At 41.7% G+C, this 23926-nt stretch overlaps 3 protein-coding genes and 1 long non-coding RNA gene across 11 annotated transcripts; 2 read left to right on the forward strand and 2 right to left on the reverse strand.

The window, feature by feature from the left end:
- Positions 1-2: 2 nt before the first annotated feature.
- On the reverse strand, positions 3-6210 carry ccdc117 (coiled-coil domain containing 117). Of its 6 annotated transcripts, XM_042100444.1 has the most exons (7): positions 5278-5707; positions 4681-4700; positions 4493-4646; positions 3137-3187; positions 2597-2860; positions 1440-1586; positions 3-1153 (listed from the first exon to the last, which is right to left on the reverse strand). In XM_042100444.1, exons 3-7 carry the CDS (start codon positions 4636-4638, stop codon positions 883-885), a joined length of 879 nt encoding a protein of 292 aa, XP_041956378.1. In that variant the 5' UTR covers positions 4639-4646; positions 4681-4700; positions 5278-5707; the 3' UTR covers positions 3-882. The 6 variants fall into 6 exon arrangements, with proteins under 6 accessions (XP_041956378.1, XP_041956379.1, XP_041956380.1 ...); XM_042100445.1 differs by lacking the exon at positions 5278-5707 and adding an exon at positions 6081-6210 and having other exon boundaries at positions 4493-4700; XM_042100446.1 differs by lacking the exon at positions 5278-5707 and adding an exon at positions 5788-5953 and having other exon boundaries at positions 4493-4700.
- Positions 6211-6595: 385 nt separating this feature from the next.
- On the forward strand, positions 6596-11115 carry tcn2 (transcobalamin II). The gene is made up of 10 exons (XM_042100439.1): positions 6596-6673; positions 6867-6934; positions 7814-7997; positions 8177-8346; positions 8454-8606; positions 8881-9053; positions 9777-9951; positions 10161-10341; positions 10646-10764; positions 10907-11115. The coding sequence occupies exons 2-10, from the start codon at positions 6874-6876 to the stop codon at positions 10966-10968; spliced, it is 1278 nt and encodes a 425-aa protein (XP_041956373.1). The 5' UTR covers positions 6596-6673; positions 6867-6873; the 3' UTR covers positions 10969-11115.
- On the reverse strand, positions 11058-11691 carry LOC121715098. Its single transcript, XR_006033527.1, has 2 exons — positions 11600-11691; positions 11058-11338 (listed from the first exon to the last, which is right to left on the reverse strand). It is a non-coding gene; the product is annotated as an uncharacterized LOC121715098 (long non-coding RNA).
- On the forward strand, positions 11682-22518 carry trafd1 (TRAF-type zinc finger domain containing 1). Of its 3 annotated transcripts, none has more exons than XM_042100438.1 (12): positions 11682-11931; positions 12599-12645; positions 12813-12948; positions 13478-13531; positions 13805-14234; positions 16767-17030; positions 17171-17235; positions 18349-18603; positions 20342-20468; positions 20798-21026; positions 21371-21431; positions 21607-22518. In XM_042100438.1, exons 2-12 carry the CDS (start codon positions 12611-12613, stop codon positions 21643-21645), a joined length of 1695 nt encoding a protein of 564 aa, XP_041956372.1. In that variant the 5' UTR covers positions 11682-11931; positions 12599-12610; the 3' UTR covers positions 21646-22518. The 3 variants fall into 3 exon arrangements, with proteins under 3 accessions (XP_041956372.1, XP_041956370.1, XP_041956371.1); XM_042100436.1 differs by having other exon boundaries at positions 11683-11861; XM_042100437.1 differs by lacking the exon at positions 11682-11931 and adding an exon at positions 11986-12135.
- The last annotated feature ends 1408 nt before the right edge of the window (positions 22519-23926 follow it).

Below are 23926 nucleotides of genomic sequence, written 5' to 3' on the forward strand. Positions count from 1 at the left end.
TGTTGAGCCATAATTATTTTATTTTTTAAAAAATCACACAAACATTAAAGATTTACTATATGATAAATGCAATACACTTGTACATTTTTCTATCTACAACCCAAATATAATTGTAGACACCATTTATTTCTTAAGGCAGAAAGTATGGCCATGCACTTTTATGTCCTGAAATCCTACAGACAATCCACTGTCGGATCTGGGTCCACGCTGTGCATTTACTCCCCCTTTTAAGGACAAGAAAATTACACTGGAAACGTCTTTTTGAAAGGACAGCTAAGCATGTTAACAGATATGTGCTAGTGCATATCTTTCAATAGCTCTTCTCTTTTAAAGCCATACAAACTTAGACAGAAAAAAGAAATGGCAAACAGCAACTGAAATTACATTTATCACCAAAAGTGGTATTGCACCGATGTTCTTACCCAAGTAATATTTTGTCTGGGGAGGAATTATTTAACTGTTGAACAGTACTTTTCCAACGCGTTTGCTCAGCTTTATGTAACAAAACGAGACTTGATTTATACTTGTACTATTACTGGTGTGATTTACACTGAATTGCTGAAAAATACAAAGCAGTACATGGCAATAAACTTTCCAAAACAGATAGTCCTTCGCTGTGGTCCCTGTAGCACCGAAGCTGTTTCTCATCTGCACATTGTGACACTACCATAACCATCATTCAATTAACCATAGTGCAATTCCAAAACCATAGATAAATGGCGTTTCTTTTTTGGCAAGTAATAACTCCCTAAGTGAATACACACAGCCGACACTTCCGCATATAGCCCTCTGCTCTAGACACCAGAGCAATCAGTGACGTACAAAATGGTGGCACGCCACCCGGTCCGACACACAAAATGGTGGTGAGGCCCAGTTGTGCCTCTACAACTCCATGTCCTCCTCCCCAGACTCCTGGGCCGCTGACGAGCCGTAGCCTGGGCTCAGGGCCCCCTCGCTGAAGTCTCTGAGGTGCCCCTGCGGCGGTGGGGTGGCCGGGGCTCCGGCGCTGCCACTGGTCGCCGTGCTGGTGGACTGCCTGCTGGCAAACTGCTGCTGCTGTTTGCGCTGCCGCTGGAGGGAGTCCTTCAGCCGGCGGGCCAGAGCGTCCTCTGGGGGGCGCCACACCACCAACTGCATGCATGAATGACTCCTACTTAGACACACAGAGAGAGAGAGAGAGATATGATAATTTGTAGCATCTACATTATGTTATTGACCTACATTGACCAAAAGAGAAGTGACTCGATCTCTGATCCCTGTTGCTCCAACAACAGGATACAAGGGGATCCCACTCATAATGGCACAAGGTGGTTGTCCTTGGTAACAACAGGCTGTGGATTATGGTGTTGGCACAGGTTGCCCCAAGTAAACTTCCACTCAGGCTCCCTGTTTAGAAGGACAGAATGGAGACCCACGGGTAGCATGGACTTTATACTCACACAGACTCGGCCACGTTGTGGGGCAGAATGTCTCCGATGCCGCGCTGCAGCCCCGCCTTTAAGCTGTCGGACAGGACCAGCACAGGCCGCCGCTGGGCCGGCTCCACATCCAGGTCCTCTTCGTCATCGTCATCCTCTAATGTGATTCTGCACAACAGAGAAAACATGGTCACTGGATGTCATGGACCAATCATGGATGAATGTGACATGTTTGGTATATTCTTCTCCTTACACACTACACACTGTAGTTCTTGTTAGCCTGACTCTGCCAAACTAACATCCACTGTATTCATAGTAGTCTGTAACTGTTCCATTGGATTCAGCTACACAGACAGTAAATAAAATGTACTGAATCCAGTTGGATAAGTCACAACACTCTTGACCTCACCAAAACCCTGTGTGACTCAACCTTAGTTACAAAACTTTAAATACAATTCCCTTTCTTCATCCTCTTTAACCCCCTCAAATAAGGTTCATGTTGACATTGCCAAATGAAATGATATTATCTTCTAGAAAAGTGGACAGTGACACCCATTCAACAATGTATCACTGCATTTGCAGACTAAAATTATGGTCATGATCATAGTCAGTATGGATAAAATGCAAACATTAACTGTTTTCAGACATGTCCTCCACACTATATGCAGATCTTTGTCAAAGCCTTTGGGTGATTCAGATATGATGCTTACATGCAGACATTATGTCTGAACGACATTGACGGACATGACATGAACATAATCTCCACGTGGTTGAACAGGTTGAACATGCACATGAACAGAATCTCTGCATGTTCTTCACTTCGTTCAGACATGAGCTCACTTACATAATGTCCGTCTGAAATACTAGGAGCGGAGTAGTGTAAGAGCCGGTTAAGTTCGGAGTTCCAAATGTCCAGTTATGTTGTTCAGATATAAGACCCAACCACTTGATATCCGCAGAACATGCAGACTTACACCTGTCTGAAAGCAGCTAATGATTGATGATTCCCTCTCTTCATCTTCGTTAACCCCCTCAAATAAGTTCATGTTGACGTTGTCAAATGAAAGGATATTATCTTATAGAGAAATGGAACACCCATTCAACAATGTATCACTGCATTTGCAGACTAAACTGACGGTCATGACCATAATCAGTATGGATAAAACGCAGCCAATGACCTTTCCTCAATCTCCTGCAGTCTCCTCTGTGCTGCCTCCACCTCCATGCAGGACCCGTCCGCGTCTGTGGCAGGAGGGAGAGGAGTGGGGGCACTGGGGGTGACCAGGCCCACACGCCGGCCCCTCAGGTCAGGTCGAGGCAGCGCAGGGGTAGGGTCCACAGAGGCCACTGCTGCCGCAGCAGAGCAGTGCAGAGACCAGTGAGACTTTGGATCCTCCACAGGCTCCTCCCCCGTCAGCCGCCTTCTTTTGGGACTGCAAGCTCTGAGAAGATTGGGACCAAAGACACACAGTGATGTGAAGTTTCATTCATAACCACTACAACAATAATAATCACGTTCCCACTGTATCAGCACAGGGTATATAACCCAGTTTATAGAAAACCGTATTAAGATGGGGGAATAAAACAGGACTACCTCTGAAGGCGTATTGAGACAAAATAATAATGACTGCGGGGTATGTAAGGGACCAATCATAATGTGCTAAAATGCACATCTCAATAAATCACCCTGCATAAAACATTTGGGTCAACTGACTCACTCATCGTCTGCTCTCCTTCTATGTTTTCTCAAGCAACGCCTCTCCCAGCTCCTGCAGGCATAACATAAGACAAAGCAAGGTTACATTCCTTCCAAAGGAAAGAATCTGCCTCATCATACTTCACAATCATTGTGTGCAATCCTGTTGTTAATCGGTTATCTATACTGTATAACATCATCAAACCAGTTATGTTAACTCTCTGTTAACCCCCCCCCCCCCACACACACACACCTACATGACTGTTAGCACTTTTACATCCCTCTCCCTATGCTACAGACCTTTTATTTATTTTCTTATTTCATCACACGTCAAACACACACACACACACACACATATCTGACTTTCTCCAACTTTTGCACATCTCCATAGAACTTTTTATTTATTATTTTTGATTTCTCCTCCATCTATCTACCCATGTCCTTGATTGCCTAGCCTTTCTGCCCCCCACCCCCATCACACACACTTACATCATCACTGTCATCACCTCACATACAGCACACTGCTAGCTACAGTAAGCCTTGTCTTCAGGATCTTCTCCAACACACATCCTCTACATACTTACAGCACACTGCCCCCACCTACCCACACACACACTACACACACACACACAGTCACTGCTCCTCTCCCCTCCCGCCCACACACACATCTTCACTGTCATCACTCACATACATCATACATACAGTACTCTGCTTGCAATAGTAAGTCCCTTCACCATACTTGGAGTACACTGCCCACCCCCCTCTCCACTACCTACACAGCACATTATTTCATCAGGAAGCTTCTCCAACACACATCCCCAACATACTTACAGCACACTGCCCCCCGCCCCCCCCCCCCCCCATACACAGCACATTGTCTCATGAGGAAGCTTCTCCCAACACACATATTGCACACTGCCCTCTCCCCGCATACACAGCACACTATCCCATCTCCCCTGTCATCCCCCCAACACACACACCAAGACCCTGGCAGTTGGTTTAGCCCCTTGAGCCGTGGATCTGCCCAAGGTTTCTTCCTTGGTAAAGGAGGGTTTCCTTGCCCCTGTTGCTCTTGGATGCTCCTTGTTGGTGCCCCCCCCCCCCAAACCCAATCCTCCCCCACCTTTCTTATGCAGCCCCTGCCACTTAATCTACTAAACCCCTCTTCTACTGCACCCCCCCCCCCCCCCCCCCCCAATAAATGCACAAATAGGCTGACACCAGACATAATTTCACTGCATTTCTTACTTCCAGTAACTATATGCATGTGACAATAAACTTCCTTGTATCCTTGTATCCATCATAACAGTTAACATCATGCAGTATGAACAGTCTATAGACTACTAATTGTCTGTTATAGGATGCAGAGGTAACTCACGTATTTATCCTGGAGTCTGCCCCTGAGAAGTGGCATGTTGCACTGGTGGAATCTTTTGAGACAGTCAAGTCAGGAATATGGCGGTGAGGAGAGAAGGGTGGGGGGAAGAACCCCAGCTCACTGCTCGCTGGGCTGGGATGATGCATCTTCACTGGGCTACGAAGGATGAGTTTACAACTCCTCGAGCAAAAACTGATTTGTGGCAACCCTAGGGAGGAAACATGCAGTTGACATATTATCTCATACGTTTGAATAGGCTGTTGGCTTTATATGACGTGATTCAATAGTGGAAAACATTGTGGTTAGCACTGATACCGAGAATGTCCACCAGCAAACAGCTGCAGTGATTTAACTACAAGTCATGGCAGTAGCCATCTAATTTCACTTACAAATAGGCACATTTAATTTATAGGGCCGCAATAAAACAATGATCTTCGCGTGGATTGCCTCTAAAATCAGTGTACCTGTAAACATCAAGTTAGGCCACAACTTTAAGATACAGAGAGCACGATTTAAAACTTGTTTTTGAGTTAATAGTGTAATAATGTAGTTTGGACTGTCGTTATCATTCAATTACATCGCATGCCTTTTTGGCAATAGATTGTAAACCTGAACACATTCTATAACCTATAACATTAACACAATGTTTCTGTTTGATTATGGTTAATTCAGTTTAAGTAACGTTATTTGTAAGTTACCTCCTAGTTAGCAACAAGCTACCTCGCATTGCATAGATTATTAAAATAAGTCGTCAGCGCCACACACATTAACATTTCACACCATACCTTTAAAAGTGCTGTTTCACCGATTTGGAAATTAAATGAGGTTCTACCACACAAAAATCATAAGTAAAGTCTGCTGGCGGACAAGCTAAGAAACTGTTAAAATGACCAAGAAAGATGAGCAGCATTAGCTTACTAGCTAGCAAGTAATCTGGCCTGCTAGCGAGTTGGTTTCTCAACGTATTATATTCCATTCCATATAGTCTCTTGTTAGTACAGGACACCACATGGAAAATAATTTACAACTGGCGAGATGTTACTATAAATCAAACGAGCTCAATATTCCGATCGGTGACTGTTTGCCATACGAAAACATGTGCTACATTACAGTTAGCTAGCATAATTGTCCCGCCCCCTTGTCGATTTGTTTATCTGTATAGGATGCAGCCATAGGATGCAGCTGTCAGTGTAGCCACTAGTCTACTTCCAGAGAACTTCATACAACACTAACAACATTGTTACTGTTACATATCAAGGTAAGGTTACCAATTAAAGAGTATAGAAGCCCCATACTCTTTGCAACAATGGAGAGAAACGGCGTTTCGGGTTTTCAAGTGTTCATGAATGGCCTTGACACATTTCTAGATCAATGCAGAACATTCTGGAATTTGTAGTTTACACACACCGCCCCCAGTTAAGGTTAAAACATGTCAAATTTCAAGGCACTCATTTAGCAATTTCTAAAATAATAATTATGCCTCACTATACAAGATGCAATCATTAAATTTAAATTGTCAAAAGTAATAAGTAACTTAACCTTCGACCATCATGTAAGAAATGTTCTAGCAAGAAATAGGATATCTTACCTACACTCGAAAAAGGCTTAGAAATAGGCCTAGTAAACCTGAAATTAAGATTAGGCTATTAAAGCAACACCAAAGAACTTTTCCTCTGTCGCACGCACGCTATTTGTTTATCCAGCAACGGCTTTGCAAATAACGATGTCCATAGACAAGGTAGAATATGTTGCATGCTTTTATGAAAGTACGATGTATTGCAACATCATACAAGTAAAATTTGTAGTTTCTTATGTCTCATTCCATCGAACTACAAACCCGCTACCCGATCTGGCAAACTTACATAGTGCGGTTATAGCCAATAAAGGGCCGCGAAGCGAATGCATATAGTGCCGTTCACCCTGTTACGAGTTGATGAACCACGGAAACAATTTTGGAAACATTATTTTAAGGTACAAAAAACTCTTTGGTGTTGCTTTAAAAATAATCCTCGAAAATTGTCCAATGTAATAGATTAACCTAAAATGGATTTCACAAACTCTGTTTATTCCCTCCCACTAAAAACGTCACGTGATTCAACTAAGCCATGCATAAGATGAGAGTCAACAAATTTGCCACTGTGCTGTAGCTGTGGAGAAGAAGTGTGGTTCAACCTGAAAGAGGTAGGTAGGCTATACTCACTTGTAATGTATGATGTATTAGTAATAGTGAACAGGTACAAATGACTAATGTGGTTAAGTATATGACAATTACAAGGTTAGATGCTGACTAAGTTGAGCCTCAGTATAGAGCATAAACGGTAACCTTGTTTTAAAACGACTTCATACATGTCCTAACGCATCTCTCCTCATGTAGGTCAACTATGAATGTCATTTTCTGCATTGTGAGTGCTCTGGTTGTTTTGGCAACTGCCAAACCATGTGGTAATTATCAAGTTATTATAAAGTTTTTATAGACTCATTTTGAAAGCCTGAGTGAAATAATTGTTATGTAATAGTTGGCATTTCACTCTGGTGGTATTGCTTCGTGTGCTATTGGCTCTTGAAGTTCTACCAGAACAATGATAGTGGGGGAATGCACAGAATTGCAGCAGCATTCAGATTGTTGCAACATTCATACAGCTCTGTGTGATAACAGTGTGATCAGCACAACCAGCCTGAGTGTTCCTGCTGAATGCAATGTGCCAATGTAGGTTTTGCTATATGGAGGACAAGTACTGTAAATGTAAAGTTGAATCAGAGTTATATTGTAAAGAAACACTTAAAGAGTTCACACATTTAAAAAAAATACTAATCCCATATCACTAAACCCAATGTTATGACTTGTTTGTTATATGGTAACACTACACATCATTGCATGCACAAGGGTATGGAAACGGAAGTTTATTCTGTACTTTGTCCTGTCAGGTGTGTTAGTGACATCTCTCAGTTTCTTGAAATCCTGGTGTTTTATGAGGTCACTGAGGTTAATGGGTGAACTAGGGGAACGCTGAGACAGCAGAGGAAGCAAGGGCAGTGTGGTGTTCAGTTAAACTATATGTGTGATTTGGTCTTCCAAATGAAAGTAAAGATGCTCTAAATCAAATTTGTTATTTTAAGTTTTAACATTACTATTTCAGTTGCCCACGTTCCTGGTGTAATTGTAATCATAAAATATGTTATTAAAAACAGCATTCACACAAGATTATTCTTTTTTTTAATTAATTAATTTTTTCAAACAGTAACTTCTCTTGAGAACCCTTCAAATGTTTGTTTTTTCATGTGTGTGCAATATCTGTCTTTTTATCTCTACTAACCCCACAGCACAGGACCATGACAAGCTTTTACTCTCCCTCAATAAGCAGCTGCTTCGTTCTGTTGAGGACAAAGACAGTCTTCCCAATCCCAGTGTGCATCTGGCTCTGCGTCTCTCCACAACTCACAATCTCAACAAGGAGACTGAGCATCTGGACAACCTCAAGACCAAACTTCACAATGACATTGAGAGGTGGCCCATTGTGATGCTCATAGTGCCTTTCCAACCCTTTAAGAAATCATGATTGTGATTAGCTCCCTATTAAATTCTCCAGCTTGTGTAGGAATCACTGATCTTTTGAATGTTGAAATACAGCATCATATCCATGCCAGTATCCTCAGTGGCAGTATTGTATTTCTGGTTCTTTGTAGCTCTCTCAGCAAGGGTCAGGCAGTATTGGGTCGCCTCGCTCTTTACATCCTGGCCTTGAAATCCTCCTGCCATGATGTCAACAGTCTGACGTTTAGTGTCAATCAGAAGAGCGACTCTCTTCTCACACATCTCAAGAAACAGATGGAAAATGAAAAGGAACATATTGCATGTAAGAGTATTTCATTTTAACCTCTCCTTTTAACATTAGTCTATTCTGTTGTTCATTTTTTATTTTGGTACTGCATTGCATAACACTTTTGTTTGCTAAACCTACAGTCAGTCAAAGACCACTGACCAATTACTACCAGTATTCTCTTGGCATACTGACCTTGTGTTTGAGTGGAGTCCGAGTGAACCCACACGTTAGCAACAAGCTCATACATGCTGTGGAGCGTGGACTCATCAAGCATGGTGACTCTCTTTGCATTGGTAAGTAATATGATAACATTGATGTTAAAGGAGAAATCCGGCTGATTTTCCTATTGACAGTATTCGGCGACGTCTAGCGAACAAAATCCATGTAAAAATTGCCCAGATTGGCTCCTTTAACATGACCTGGAACTCGTATTTTCCAACTGGAATTACACTTTTAATTCATTCTTCATTTTTTCATTGTTTATGACTTAATTTAATTCATATGCTTATCCACTGAGCCACACAAGACTCACTTGCTCCATGACTTGACCTCTGGTGCCTTTGATAGACACATATGCCATGGCTGGGATGGCCCTGCAGTGCCTGAAGAATGCTGGCTCCCATGTGATGGATGCCACTCAGCTGGAGAAGGCCCTGGACACCATCAAACAGAGGCTGCTGAGCTCTAAGAGAGCTGATGGACACATGGGCAACGAGTTCAGTACAGGACTGGCTGTGCAGGTTAGAGCTGATGTACAAGTCGTAAGACCTGTGGTTCCCAAACTCACTTAAACTATAATACTGAGAGTAGTGCTCTCAATAATGTTATATGAATGGGTTGTGTAGTCTGATCTACCTCTGACTGCTGCAGATACCATGGCTGAATATGATGGCTGACTATCAATATTGCCAGTCTTGAGGGTTGGAAATGAAAAGTGTATCAAGTAGTTCTCTAGAAAGAATAATGCTTCCTTATGTATTCAGGATATTTATTGTCTCAACATCTTCTGACCAGGATCTTTTCAACATCATGTTCTTGTAAATATTTCTAAGATAGATAACAGGTATATTAGTAACACTTATTTGTGGGGGAAAAAAGAAAGAAAGAAAAGAAGAGAAAATATAAATATAATAATAATAATAATAATAATAAGTTTATTTTAAATAGCACCTTTCTCAAACCCAAGGTCGCTTTACATAGTAGGAAGGCAAGGAAACACAATAACAAACAAACAAAACAACAAAGACAAGTTATCTGTATGGAGCTATGTGTTGGGTGTGGAGGAGAAGTGATCATTAAACAGAAAGGTTTGAAGAAAGGAAGAGAAGGACAGGCACGAAGAGGGGAGGGAGTTCCAGTTGTTTTAATATATTAAAACCTCAATTATTCTTTACTGCTTTGGTATGCGCCTGGCCTCATTGAAGTGTGTTTATAAACTGTTTCTTCTCCTCTCTCCACTTCAGGCCCTGCTGGCTATGGGCAGCGACATGCAGGCGTGTGCTGCCTCCATGGAGGCCCTGAGAGAGGATGTGAGGAAGGGCACGTATGGCAACCCCATGGCCATGTCCCAGACTCTACCGGCCCTGCAGCAGCGCTCTTACCTCAGTCTCAAGGGCAAGGAATGCAGGAATGAGGATGGTAGGAAATTGTTGTATTGAGTTGCGCGAGTGTAAAACATGAATGAACCGTCATAGTGGTGTACCTCTGACAATAACGAGACCCATCATAAGAGCTACTTATGAATATTGTCGTTCTTGATAAGGGAAGGGATATTTTTCTTTAATTATACTATTTATTTTCAGTATATAATTATAATAAGTTCTTAAAAATCTGTGTTTGTTTTTCAGATACTTTGGTCCTTGACACTACATCTCCTGTGATAGTGCTCCCAAGCCAGACCACAATACATCTGCAGGTTGAGGTGGTTAAGTCTGACAACATGGCCTCTACTTATTCTGTGGATGTTCCCAAGGGCTCGTCACTCCTTGAGGCACTGACACTTCTTCAGGGAAATCAGGCTGGTTTCACGTATGTCTGGTATTTGTTTTGATAATGCATGCAAATGACAAACCAATGCAAACCTACTAATAAAGAAATAGCTTGCTCCTCTTTATAAATTAACACTTCTGATCAAATTGAATAACTAAAAAGAAAAAAGGACATCAGCTCCATGGACTGAGATATTCATATAATTACACATTCTCACAATCTCAGTGTACATTCCAAATCCAAATAAAAGAAAATATGATTCATATTATCGAAAACGAATATGCTACCTGGAAGCGTTTTATTTCTCTATAATGAGTAGTTCTTACTACTGTTCTCCATCTAGGTTTGAGAAGGAGTCCAGCTTGTGGGGTCCCTTCCTGAGCTCTGTCAACGGGGAGCAGGCCCGTCAGTCTGACCGCAGATACTGGCGCCTATCATCTAATGGCAAGGCTCTCGGCCAGGGTGAGAAAATGATTCCTGCTCGATAATATATAATGACTTATTATTCATGACTTATTGTTTAATGTAGTGTTTTATTTTATATATTCAATAAGATGATGATGAACTGTGTGTTTTTATAACATTAGAATTATGTATTTCACAGGTGTCACAGACTACAAGGTTGAGGCAGCCCAAAAAATCACGATCAAAAACAGTAGTTTCTAAGGCTACTACCACTAGGAAAAAAGGCACTATGATTTCAATAAAAAATGTAATACACAAGTGTTTCATTGTTCTTGTAACATTTTTTCTTCTCTAAACCCATGCAATGAATGTCCCCTTGGGGATCAATAAAGTATCTATCTATCTATCTATCTATCTATCTATCTATCAATGTACAGTTCTGAAATGTTTTTTTTTTTATTGTTGTTGTTGTTTTGACATTAGCTAATTACTGTGTCAAATAGATGCTATTTAGAGCAGCACTTACAACTAAAACTCTAACTTTCACACTCCTAAACAAAACACCTACCAACAAATTGTGTCACTTGTCCAGATGCTCCCTTTTGTCTGCGGCCTTTTCCATAGACCATTTCTATAAACAGTAAATTCAAGTAGGTAGGCCTATATGGTAAGTTAGTGACACACCTGGGTCGCTAGGCTATGTTCGGCTAAATTTCCTAGAAGATTTACCATGAGTTACCCAGGTTCTCTCTAAACCATGCACTTGTAGGCTAATGCAACTTTTGGCTGGTTCTGCAATCTCAATTTTTTTTTTTTTTATCTCGTATCTTAGATATCACCCATGTCAGATTCAGATATGTGTAGACAATTTCAAAGCAGAGAGAAGTGAAACCTGAAGCGGAGTTGAGCAAGTCTCAGATGTTTGGCTGCACTGCACGAGCGCCGCTTCCGATTTCGGGATTTCCGACCAGCCCTTGAACACAACAGCAGCACGACCCGTCATTCCAAACGATGTGGATGAATGTCTTGACCTACATAGCGGTCCATCATAACTTGTAACCTAGAACGTTTCAGTAAAACTGAAAGCGTGGAGGGCAACAAGACTGATCAGTGGAAAATAACTGCCCAGGCGTTGGCTTGATGATATCAACAAGGTGATAAGCAAGTGGTGTAACGACTGAGTAAAGAATTCAAGAATTTAAGCTAACAGGCTAGCTAGCAAAGGTACTAGCCTGAAGTATTTCCTGGGTTCACTTTACGTTAGCTTACTTGCCAGCCTCTTGTTAGCATGTTAAAAAAAATCTCGAATGAACACCAACAAGTAAAACTAGATGCGAGAAAAACCTTTTATGTTCTCTTCTGCTTCTGTTTTAAGCTTGGACAAACAAAGTGGTTGCGGGCTAGATAGCATAGCCAGTGTAGCACAAGGTAGGTGTTCGCATTGCTTGTCATTGCATTCCCGTAGCCGCCGGTTGTAGATAGTTTGGTAACATTAGCTATTAGTATCGCCAGCTTGCTTCGAAGATAAAAAAAAAAATTGGCGAATCAGGATACACTGTAAACTACAGTGTAAGCCTCTTAATTCCCGATACCTAGCTAAAACCAGTTGCTTGTTAACGTTATCGTTACAGCAAATTAAAAAGGCTTCTGCCTGGAAGTTGAACTGGTCATCTGAAATGAAATAAACTGTTTCAGATTAATATGAAATGTGGAGAGGGCATGCGAGATAATATGACTCCTTTAAAAAATTGCCCTTCCAAGCTGTCCTAAGGCTAGAGTTTAGGTCATGTTTGTTGTTTATGAAGATACACTGTACACTTAGTGTCTGAGCAACATAGTTTCTGACAATCTGGTGAACGCGTTCTCTCGTTTGTTTGTTGTTTTTTCGTAGATCTCACTGGAAATGGCAGAGGAAAACACGCAGTTTTGCGGAAACTGGTAAGGAGTCGTTGTACATAATTTAGTGAGACAAGCGAAACAATTATCCTAGGATAACTTTTGATTTCAGTTTTGATTAAGGTCTGGCAATTCATCGCCTGCCAGCCCTTTCTCGTTTTTCTCGTTGTGAGTCTGATCTCCCTGTGCATATTTTCACCCCCCTGCAGCAAGCATGACATACCAGAAGCTAACTTTACCACTCATGAGATCCACTGTCGCAGAAATATTGCCCTTTGTGATGTGTGCCAGGAGCCTGTCCCACGGGCAGATCTGCAGCAGCACAGAGATCAGGAGCATGCACAGGTACAGGTAGCATGCACATGCTACAGTGAGCTTGAGGGTATACATCAGTTCAGAGGGGTATTCCAAGGTTATGCTTGGGTGATAAATCTGACTAAATTAATAAAGTAATTGGTATATTTCATAATAGAAATGTGCCTGTTTTGCTAAGAGAATAAAACTATAGGGATCATCCATTAGAACGCTTTCTACTTACTTTAAGTTTACTTAGACAGGTTTGTTACTATACAACATTCTTGGAATAACACCAGGTATGATCAACACTTAGATTTGGTAAATACTACTCTGATTTTCCTGTTAAAAATGTTTAGTGGTCTCTTAGTGATTATATGCTGTGTTTGTTTAATCTTAACGAAAAGTTGTGAGACAACCACCATAAACTGAGACAACCCACTTGTTACACATACAACTTTATCTTCACACAAGAAGCACTGCAATTAGCTTTGACACATTCTGCCTTAGGTCAACGCAAGGCCTGTTATTAACAGTTCCTGAATATTTTTTCTGATGTCTCTCAATTTATTTTGTTTAGGTGCAGTGCAAATGTGGGTTAAAGGTGGAGAAGAGGCTGATGGAGACTCATCAGGTGTTTGTCTTAATTGCGATTGTTGTAAGACAGTCCCATGATTCAATTGAAATTTAATTTACTATAATAGAAAATAAATGTCAGTAAAATGAAACAAATTTGCGTGACTGGCACAGGCATTTGAACTTCCCTTGGTTGAAATAGAAAAGAAATACATGGAACATTTGTTGGTGTTAGTTATGCTGTATACACCAGTGTATTCACTTCAATGGGTATTGCAGATTGTATGACGATGATGAAAATGGAGCTTGCTCATTGTTATGTCTCCTATAGACTTCAGAGTGCCCCCAGCGCATGATACCATGTCAGTACTGCAACCTAGAGTTGGCCTTTGTCCAGGCTGGGGATCATGAGGACTACTGTGGCACCCGCACCGAGCCCTGCCCTATATGTAAGTGCAACGTGATGCTGCGGGAGCGTGACATCCACCCGGCCCTGTGCGGGAGCCTCACCCCTCCCCAGGAGAGGAGCAGCTCCATCTGGGCAGCAGAGCCCCAGTCTCCGGGCGCCTGGTTCGAGGCCCACTCCATCCACAATCTGCTGAGGGCCCAAGAGCGGCTCCACAACAACAACAATGCTGGCGCAACGGACTGCAGAGCGCCACCGCGGCCTATAGAGGGCAGACTGCACAACAGCACCCGTGGGACAGTGGGGATGAGGGGCAGAAGGAACACTGCGCCCAGGAACAACGAATTTAGCCGCCGTGAGTTAACAGCAAGTGACTTTAGATGGTTATATACCTGTATCAGTTACCAGCATCTCCCTTCGAAACTGCTTAGTTAGTGGAATGCTGCGTGAACAAAATGTGTCATATAAAGTCTTTTAGTTCTTGTTCATCTAGCTCAGGGGTGTCAAACTCATATTAGGTAGTGGGCCTTGGTAGGCATTGGTGGTGGTTAGTGAGGTCCCCCTTTCCATGTGAAGCGCTTTGAGTGTTGAGAAAAGTGCTATATACAGCGGGGAAAATAAGTATTGAACACGTCAACATTTTTTTCACTAAGTATACTTCCAGTGAGGCTATTTGCATTAAATTTTCACCAGACATTTGTATTAACTTAGGTAATCCATACATATAAAAAAAAAATCCAAACATTAATGTTCATAAGTAGAGTTATGAGTAAAAAAGTGGAATGGCACAGGGGAAAAAGCAGTACGAGGAATGGCAAGGAACGAGCTGGAATCTATACATAGTTAGAGAGTAATTATCCCTCCTATCTGTGCAAATTAATGTAAGCTGGGTTAGTACATATTGATGAGCTATAGAAAGGTTTTTCATTACCAAGTTGTCACACAAGAAACATTTCATGATGGGTAAAAGCAAAGAGCTCTTCCAAGACCTTTGCAACATTATTGTTGCAAAACATATCAATGGAACTGTTTACAGATGCATTTCAAAACTTCAGAATCATCCAGTAAGCAGTATTGGAGCCATTATCTGCAAGTGGAAGGAACATCACTGCATCATCAATCGGCCATGCACAGGATCTCCTCACAAGATTTCGTAGCCTAAGAGCCAAGGACCACTCCAGAAAGACTTGGAGGCAGTAGGTTCAATTGTTACAGAGAAAATCATAGGTAATGCACTCCACCGCCATGGCCTCTATGCATGCTCACCCGACATGACTCTATTACTGAAGAAAAACATGTCGAAGCTCATTGAAAGTTTGCTACACAACATTTGGACAAGCCTATGAAATACTGAGAGATTGTATTCTGGTCAGGTGAGAGCACAATTTAACTCTTTGGATGTCATACTACACACCATATTTGGAGGAGAAATGGCACTGTGCATCACCCTAAAAATACTATACCAACAGTGACGTTTGGAGGTGGAGGCATCACAGTGTGGGGCTGTTTTTCATCTCATGGTACTGGCAGACTTCATACAGTTGAAGAAATGATGAATGGAGCCATTTTTTTGGGGAGAATCTTGCCATCCACCAGGACAATGAGGATGAGACATGGCTAGACCTTCCAGCAGGACAATGATCCAAAGCATTCAGCAAAGGAAACTCAATTGGTTTCAGAGAAAGGAAATCAAGGCCCTGACTTAAATCCAATTGAACAGTTTTGGAAGTTACCTAAAGATCAGGATTTACAAGAGGGACCCCTGGAATCTTCAATATTAAAAGACTATCTGATTAAAAGAATGGGCCAAAATCACACCTGAATACTGCGACTGATTAGTTTCGTCATAGAGGAAATGCCTTGAAGCTCTCATTACAAATAAAGGGTTTTCCACAAAGTATTTAAGAAATTTCAGTAGGCGTGTTCAATACTTTTTTCCTGTTGCATTCCACTTTTTTACTCATAACTGTACTTAGGGACATTAATGTTTGGATGTTTTAATATGTGTGGATTACCTAAATTAATACTAATGTCTGTAGAAAATGTCATGCGAATAGCCTCAGTATACTTACTGAATTTTTTTGACGTGTTCAATACTTATTTTCCCCGCTGTAAATGTAACGTGTTGTTGTTGGGCCGGATTTGTTGGAATGAGACCTTGTTGGGGGCCGTCATTGTCATCATATAGTGGTCATTATAATTTTTCTGCATGGATATCAGAGTGTTATTTAATGATATCTCTTACGAGCAAACAAGTACAAATAATGTATTACTGTCATATACTGCCCTTTCTCTCTTGAAATGCCCTACTACTTCCATGTTATTTTTTCTGCTTTTTCATCCTGAGGATTGTTTGTAGTGCTAGATTGAATCAATTTATCATATCATAGAAATATTGCTTATTACACATTGTTGAAGAAAACTGGATGTACAGATCTTTTTTTTTTTTTTTTTTTTGTAATTTTCCCTTCCTGCCCAAAACATCTGGGGGGCCGTATGAAACCTGCTGGCGGGCCTGATCTGGCCCCCGGGCCTTATGTTTGACACCCCTGATCTAGCTTATACACCTGTTCCTCTAGTTGTTGGCCTTGTTCTCACAGACGCTATTCCTGTGTGCCAGAATTCAGATGTGGGCTTGGCTGTTTAAGATTTTAAAATAGATATTAATAGATATTCATTTATATTATATATAAATAAGATTTATATATAACAGAACATTTCTGATTTACAGAAAGGTTCCATGCTTTAAGCCCTGTAGATAGCATGTATGAAGTGCAGAGTAGAAGTTTAGATTTTATATTGAGGGCCTAAGGCTGACAAACTCAAACTCTTTTTGGATCAATTTATACTGGGAAGTGGTGTAAACACATGCATATCTCTATTTCAGTGCTGGAGCAGGAAGCAGAGTTAGGGAACAACAACAACAGTCTGCTGTGGCCTCCGGGCCAGTTTCCGAGCGACGACACCTCCAGCCTGGACTACCTGCTGGCCCTCAGTTTGGATGACATGGATGGCCAGGAGGGTGTGTGGACAGACGTTTGGGATCACCAGTTCGGAAGGACACCTGTCCACAGCAGCCTCCAGGCACCAGCCAACAACAACTACTGTAACATCGCACCTCCTAGAGGACCCGCAAACCATAGCCCATCAGGTCAGTGTAGTCCATCCCTACTGACAGAGTGTTCATGTTGTTTAATAGCCACTAATCCAGGCACTGCATGTAATATGACTTGTGGGTAAATGCTTCTCTGTGTTGGTGCTGATTGGGCTTTTCTGGGTATCCCTTCTCAGAGATCATGCTTCCCTGTGAGTTCTGTGAGGAGCTGTTTCCAGAGGAGGACCTCATTCTTCACCAGGTCAGACTCCCCTTTCCACCATCTCCCCACATACCAACAGGTTGCAAACAGGTCACACACACACACACACACACACACCTTTAGGCGGGGATCACATTAGCCAGCGGCAAGCGGCAGGTTTCCTATTGTTCTCTATGGTACGACAGCGGAACGGTGGCAACGCTGGCGTAACACTAGCGTTGAATAAACTGAGCGTTGAACTTGGTTCAATTTTCAAAACGCAACGCCAGCGTATTCAATTGTCTTATTATGGTCTGAGAGTTGCGTTACGCTTGCCGCTGCTGCTTGCTGCTGGCCAATGTGATCCCCGCCTTACACCTTCAAAGATGCCTTTCCCAGGCTAGTTTGGCTGTGGTTCGCATTTTTTGTGCCAATTGACAGTGGTTCTGAAAGCAAAAGACAATTTCCCCCTTCTTCATTTTTTGGTTCCTAGTGGAATTGGCTGGGTTTTTGGATTTTGGCTGGGCTGTTTAATGTCCTTGTTGTCATAGTTTCATGACCACTGACCCAGAGTCAGAGGAGAGTCTGGGGCGTAGTAAACACAGACAGGTCATGAACAGAGGATGGAAACTGGACTCCAGTTACCTCCCTTGTTTTGAGTTGGTTCTGTGTATGTAGGAAATGTATCCAGGCAGTTTTGCTACAGGCTACCACTTACAGTAAGCCCACCCTCCTCCAACTTCCTTCCTTTAGCTAGACTGTTGTTGTTCCACTGAGTGGCTATTGTCCACAGACTTGCAAGGAAATGTTCTTAAATACCTGGTTGTATGGCTTTTTATGTGCTGGCATCATTCACCTTTTGGCATTCATTTACCGGTACCTTTACAGCTCTTTACGGGTCTTTATTTGTGCAATAGGTCTGAACAGTTCTGAAATCTTCTTGATGTCCTTAATGAACGACAGATGTTCATATAGTCTATGAAACTTATGAAATGATCAAGTAAACACCCTCTTGTTAGTGTGCCATAGTACTAGGAATACTATTTGCAAATTAAAATGACTCTAAATGGTAGATGCATAGTTGCAAACCTTACAACCCTCTATTAATCATCTATTATTGTCACATTTGCTGTATCACTATTATATCCCTGATTTATTTTTCCCTTTGCACAGACGGGTTGCAGCCCTGCTTCAGCTATTGCATCTTTCAGCAAGCAGCCCGCGTCTCTCCCCTATGAAAGCAGCACAGGCCAGGGTGGTAGCGGTCTGTTGAACATGCCCGAATGCCCTCAGAGTCCTCCCACCCTCCCTCGCTCAGTCTCCCCACTCTACTGCAGTCCACCCTCCAGTCCCTTAGAGGGCGACGTGCTCATTCCATGCGAGTTCTGTGGCGTCACACTGGAGGAAAGTGTTGTCTTTCACCACCAGGTAATGAGCAGGTGGAATGGGAACTATTTTACTCATAGATATACATAATAAAGGCTAGATCAGAGCCTGTCTATGGAGAGCCTGGCCACTCCGTATTAAGTCCCATTGTACCGAATTTTGGTTGCAGTTCCACCAGATTTCCACTGGGGGCGATCGCCATGAGTGCAGAATGAATGGGAGTCAATGGAGCTAGACGGCTAAATTTGTCTCTTTCACCTGATTGTCGTTGACAAATCTCAGATTTGATTGTAGTTTGTATAACTTCAACATGAGTTATAGGTCAAAAGTTGAATGAACGAGTACTTATGTCCTTTTGATTTCTTACAGTTTGGGTCGTTGTTGCCCATAACACGCTAGCATTGTGCTAATGAGTGACATCATTGACACGTTTGAAAGGCTTTTTAGAACAATTAAGTAACTTTAAAAAATATAATACTCCACCAAGTGTATTTTCTTTGCCTCCCCTTTCGAATACAATATTCAAATTACTTGAAAAAAAATGATATCCCGAGAAAAGTGGATTTTGAGGGGTACAGCTCCATAGACCTCCATGCATTCTGCACTTGTGGACGAGCGCCCTCATGTGGAACCACAGAAGGAACTGCAACCAGTTCAGAAACCGGAAGTTTTCCGAGAGTGGCAGTTCTCCCCTTATTAGACATTCTCTGGCTAGATCATAGATATTAGAAAGCTATATACCGCATTGGGCTCCAGATCGTATGTAAATAGCGACACCATCTTGGTGGGGGCAGCCATCACTGGAGGCCAGTGGAGGAGCATGTGACTCTGACTGGAAATCAGACAGGTGTCTGTGATTGCCTGCAAATGTTGCCCATAGACAATAAAGGTACTTGCTGCCCCCACCAATATGACGGCCGCGTTTACGATGCCACCTAATAGAACTCGACAGTCAATGTGGTATCTAGCTTTCTAATATCTATGGGCTAGATGTCTTATGGCAGAGTCTCTTAACCGCATCACCGGCGGCCATCTTGTCACAGGCAAGCGATCTGGTGGGCTCTGTGGTACTTGATGTAAGGTGAGTGATCTGCACGAACACAAATACTCTTATCTCTCTAAAATCTTGATGGATTTACAAACGGTTTGGTTTCTTACAAACGTTATTAACATGGCTATAATCTGGATGCTTGAACATGATACATTTATAATTATTCATAAGTGTGCAGTGTCATAACTACATATCTGACGTTTATAACAAACCAAACCATTTGAAAATCGGTAGAAAATTGAGCAAGTTATGGTTATTTAAAAAGTATGAACCATTGAAACAATGTTATGAGTGACGAACTGACTGTGGCTACATGGCCGCCAGGTGCGGACGTCGACCTCCATTGGCCAGCAGCGCGGACGAGACATCTAGCCTTTATTATATATATATATATGATTCTACTGACCTGTATTTGCAAGTTGTCTTACAGACTTGACATTTTAATGAGACATTTCTCATAAGCTGGGAATACTTCATATGCACGTCATTGTTTGGCACCTGACCTACTGGTTTTGTTTATGCTTTTGTTATACCAAATCTTTAAATGATGGTTGTAGTCACCTCTATAATCAAACTATCGGTGTACAGATATATGTCTTGATGAAAAGGGTAGTTCCACAGCGTAACAAGTCTCAAGTTGTATAGGAATATTTTGTTTTTAGGAATAGCTAGACATGGGGAATTTTTTTGGCTGCTCAAAAAAAAAAACATGTTTGTATTTCCTACCAGGATAAATGTGACTTCCGACCACAAACAGCTTATCCAGTGGAAAAAGTGTCTGCACAGAAGCCTCTGTTTCCACCCAGAGAAGTGGCAAGGAACTCACCTGAACGCCAACGAAGGCTACGGCACCAAGGTGAGCGCTCTCAGCAGTCATATGCTAGCATGTCCAGATGTCCCCCACTTGTTTAACCACAGAGGCGTAATTTAATTGAGCCATCACTAAGTCCCACCCCTCGAATGCAGATGAGTCTTTGTGTCTCCAACAGAGCCGCTTTGAATATATTTTGGACACTGACCTGATGACCTCTGGCATTATTAGTTAACACTGGTACAGTTTGTCTAAGTTAGCCACAGTAATGTGGTGTAATGGATTTAACCCAAGTCACTGTGGGTGGCTGTGAGACCCAACAGCACCAATCACACTACTGAACACTAGTACACTGTACTCTTGACTGTCTACAGCGGACCCAGAAGAGGACCTACTGGGCCAGGCCTCGCTAGGGTGGTCCAGGACAGGGGCGTCTCCCAGGGAGCCCTGGAAAGCCTCTCCCCACGCTGGCCTGCTCCCACACGGGAAGAACACCAACTCCGACCTGCAGGGGAAGAACAAGCTCCACCGAGGAGGAGGGGACGGCCACGGCGGCTCGGCTGCAAACTACAGCTCCACGGTCAGCCCCTCAACAGCCCCTGGGTAAACGCTATTTGTACTCAGAAGTTACTGACACAAAAGCTTTTAGGCGGTCAATGTAGTCTATTGATTCTGAATCGTGGCATACTGCTTGCCTCACTTAAGATGGAGCCATATGTTCTTAATAATGATTACTGATTTTACTATTACCTTGACCAGTATAGAAAGGTATTGGAAGTATTTTCTTACCTTCTGATATGTAAAACTGTTTTACTATGACAATGTTAAGACTACCCTCACATGGGGGCTCTGTTTTGGGGTAGCCTCTTGTGTTTCCTTATGGTTGTCCTGTAGGATTTACTGTCACTTTAGTGTGTTTGACTTCTTATCTCTTCTTGAATATGCAGCCATCCATTCAGAGGAAGATCAGAAGGACGCAGAAGCCAGCGAAACACGGGGGTTGCTAAGGTACAGAATTCATTCTAGAAGTTTTAGTTCCTCCATTTAAAGCACCTAATCAGTAGCATTATGCCTTAGTCCTGTAGTAGTATTTTTTTGTTTGTGTGTGTGTGTGTGTGTGTGTGTGTTTGTTTTATTTGTCATATATTTGCATGTATATTTTATGTATCTTTCTTCACTACAGGGATCCAAGAAACAGAATGTGGAGAAGGAAGAGTCTTGAGGCGTGAGAAAGACAATTACATCATAATTTGCTCTTTGCACTGACTGCAGGAGGCTAAACTTAATTTGTGTGTGTGTTTGTCTTAAAGGGAACAACAGTGATTTTACAAAATCACACCATGTGTTGCATGTTAAGAAATGTATGAATGTTTCAATAACATCTTAGAATAAATTCGACCACTCTAGAGCCGGAAAGGCGAGTAAACGGGTTGCTAGGGCATACTGTATATCTAGATCATATGCAGGATAGCCTATCTTGAAAATGGTCAGGTGAACTTTAAATGTTGTTGAGACATTTTGTTTCTGAATCTGCAATTAATTGTGTCATTTTTGAAGATCCTTTGCACTCTCATTTTAAAGAATGTAAGACTTATGTGGCTTCTGACCAATGTAATGCTTTTCTTGCACTACATGTGTGTCTACATTATTCCTAATTTTACATAATGTATATCTTATCCTTTTTATACTTTCTCCTTTTTAAAAGTAAATTCTTTGTTCAACAAAAATATGGAAGGATAATTTAAGTTTTATATTATAAACTATGTGTCTAGATACAAAATGTGGTGTTTTCGATAATAGCCTATATTGGGGTGATATAAGGGTGAGTTGGTCAATCTGTCTTGACATCTATCTGAGACTATTCAGACCTGTTTTTATTAGTTTGGCAAGTTTGTTGTGCACATCTTGGAAGAGAAAAATGTGTAAAGGCTGGTTATTACAATGAAAAAGACGTACAACTCTGCCTGTTTACGCTGCCCTCCCAAAGAACAGGGTCCAAAGCATATTTGTGATTTAACCAGAAATCCTCATGCAATACATCATGTCCTCTTTTGTGAAAACACTATAATCTGAATAAAGGATTCTAATGAACCCATCAGAGGTCATAGTTATTCAAACATGGTGACACTAACAGTGTTGGCTGAATTGTATGAAACTGGTATTTGTTGGTTGGTATTTGTTGGTAGAAAACCCATTGTGAGTGTGGAAGGGGGTGGCCATGTCATGTTGACACCACACGATAAGAAGGAAGCCTGACAAAAAACGATTGCAACAACTTGCACAAAGACTGATAGGCCCTTCTGTAACTTCTTCTCTTACTGTATCTTAAATGTATTTGTTGTTTTCTTTTAAAGGTTGTAACTCCATTGGTTTATGGAATTAACCAGCAAGTGTAATGGTCACATTGAGGATCGCTCACTGGCGTTTTCTATCTTGGACGGCACAGAACAAATAAGCTACCTACAAAGCCCAGGGCTATACCTCATTCTACTGTACATACAGAGGGCCAGGGCTATACCAAAGTCCTTTTAGGCAAGTCCCTCCACTTCAGCAGAAATGCACGTGCGCAAGGCTTCACAACACCAATCTTGCTCCAGCAGCGAGATCACAACACATGATTGGGAAGATGTCTTCACAACACACCATATGATTGGCTCAATGTATTCACATGTTGACGTTTTGCCGAGGAAGGGGTGGGATATGTGTAGACAACGACCATATTGGCGTTACAAACTAGCCCCATGCATTTCTATGGAGGATTTTTTGAGTGCTGTGTCTCCTCATTAGAAAGTCTCTGGCTATATACCTCATTCTACATGTGCCTTGTGCCTTAGCTGGTATGAAATGCCAGTAATGACTGAAACTAGACACTGAATTTGTCCCATCATGGGTAACGCTCAATCTCTAAATAATGATTGCAAAGTGAACATTGATGCTATATAAGAGCTGTGATGCAAATCAAAACATTGAATGAGACATTTTTTTTCCTCTCACTATTTTGTTCTCATTTTGCATCCTTTATTTCTTTTTCTTAAAACGTGAGTGGAATTTTCCTATGTCACGTGCTAATATTGATAATAATAATAATCTTTATTTATAGAGCGCTTTTCTAAACAAGGTTACAAAGTGCTTTACATATATAAAAGTATAAACAGAACAAAAAGTGAATGTCTAAAAACATGTACAAAAAATTACAAAAAACTACAATAATTAGACAATATACAAGACTAAACAACATTTTCTCAGGAATGGTTAATAAACCCGTGCATGTAGGACTGTAGGGCACTAGGATATCAGAAATGTAACCAGGGGAAAGGCCATGAAGAGCTTTCAATGTAATAAGTAACATTTTAAAATCAATTCTCCAGCATATTGGGAGCCAGTGTAGTGATGCTAGAACAGGAGTGATGTGTTCACATTTGGTCTTATTTAGGAGCCAGCTGGCAACAGAGTTCTGGACTATTTGAAGTCTGTGTAAGGACTTTTGAGTGAGACGTGAAAAG

Source organism: Alosa sapidissima, chromosome 8, assembly GCF_018492685.1.
Source record: "Alosa sapidissima isolate fAloSap1 chromosome 8, fAloSap1.pri, whole genome shotgun sequence".
Taxonomy (NCBI): Eukaryota; Metazoa; Chordata; class Actinopteri; order Clupeiformes; family Clupeidae; genus Alosa; species Alosa sapidissima.

Excerpts from the sequence above, each read along its gene's own strand:
- ccdc117 (XM_042100440.1), bottom strand. The coding sequence starts at position 5,785 with ATGGGGCTTCTATACTCTTTAATTG. Across the intron at positions 2,861-3,136 it reads AGAAGGAGAGCAGACGATGA|AGCTTGCAGTCCCAAAAGAA; the intron begins GTGAGTCAGTTG and ends CAATCTTCTCAG. Across the intron at positions 1,587-2,596 it reads CTGCAGGAGATTGAGGAAAG|AATCACATTAGAGGATGACG; the intron begins GTCATTGGCTGC and ends TCTGTTGTGCAG.
- tcn2 (XM_042100439.1), top strand. The coding sequence starts at position 6,874 with ATGAATGTCATTTTCTGCATTGTGAGTGCTCTGGTTGTTTTGGCAACT. Across the intron at positions 8,607-8,880 it reads TGGTGACTCTCTTTGCATTG|ACACATATGCCATGGCTGGG; the intron begins GTAAGTAATATG and ends TGCCTTTGATAG. Across the intron at positions 10,342-10,645 it reads GGAAATCAGGCTGGTTTCAC|GTTTGAGAAGGAGTCCAGCT; the intron begins GTATGTCTGGTA and ends TTCTCCATCTAG.
- trafd1 (XM_042100438.1), top strand. The coding sequence starts at position 12,611 with ATGGCAGAGGAAAACACGCAGTTTTGCGGAAACTG. Across the intron at positions 14,235-16,766 it reads GAACAACGAATTTAGCCGCC|TGCTGGAGCAGGAAGCAGAG; the intron begins GTGAGTTAACAG and ends TCTCTATTTCAG. Across the intron at positions 20,469-20,797 it reads ACGAAGGCTACGGCACCAAG|CGGACCCAGAAGAGGACCTA; the intron begins GTGAGCGCTCTC and ends GACTGTCTACAG.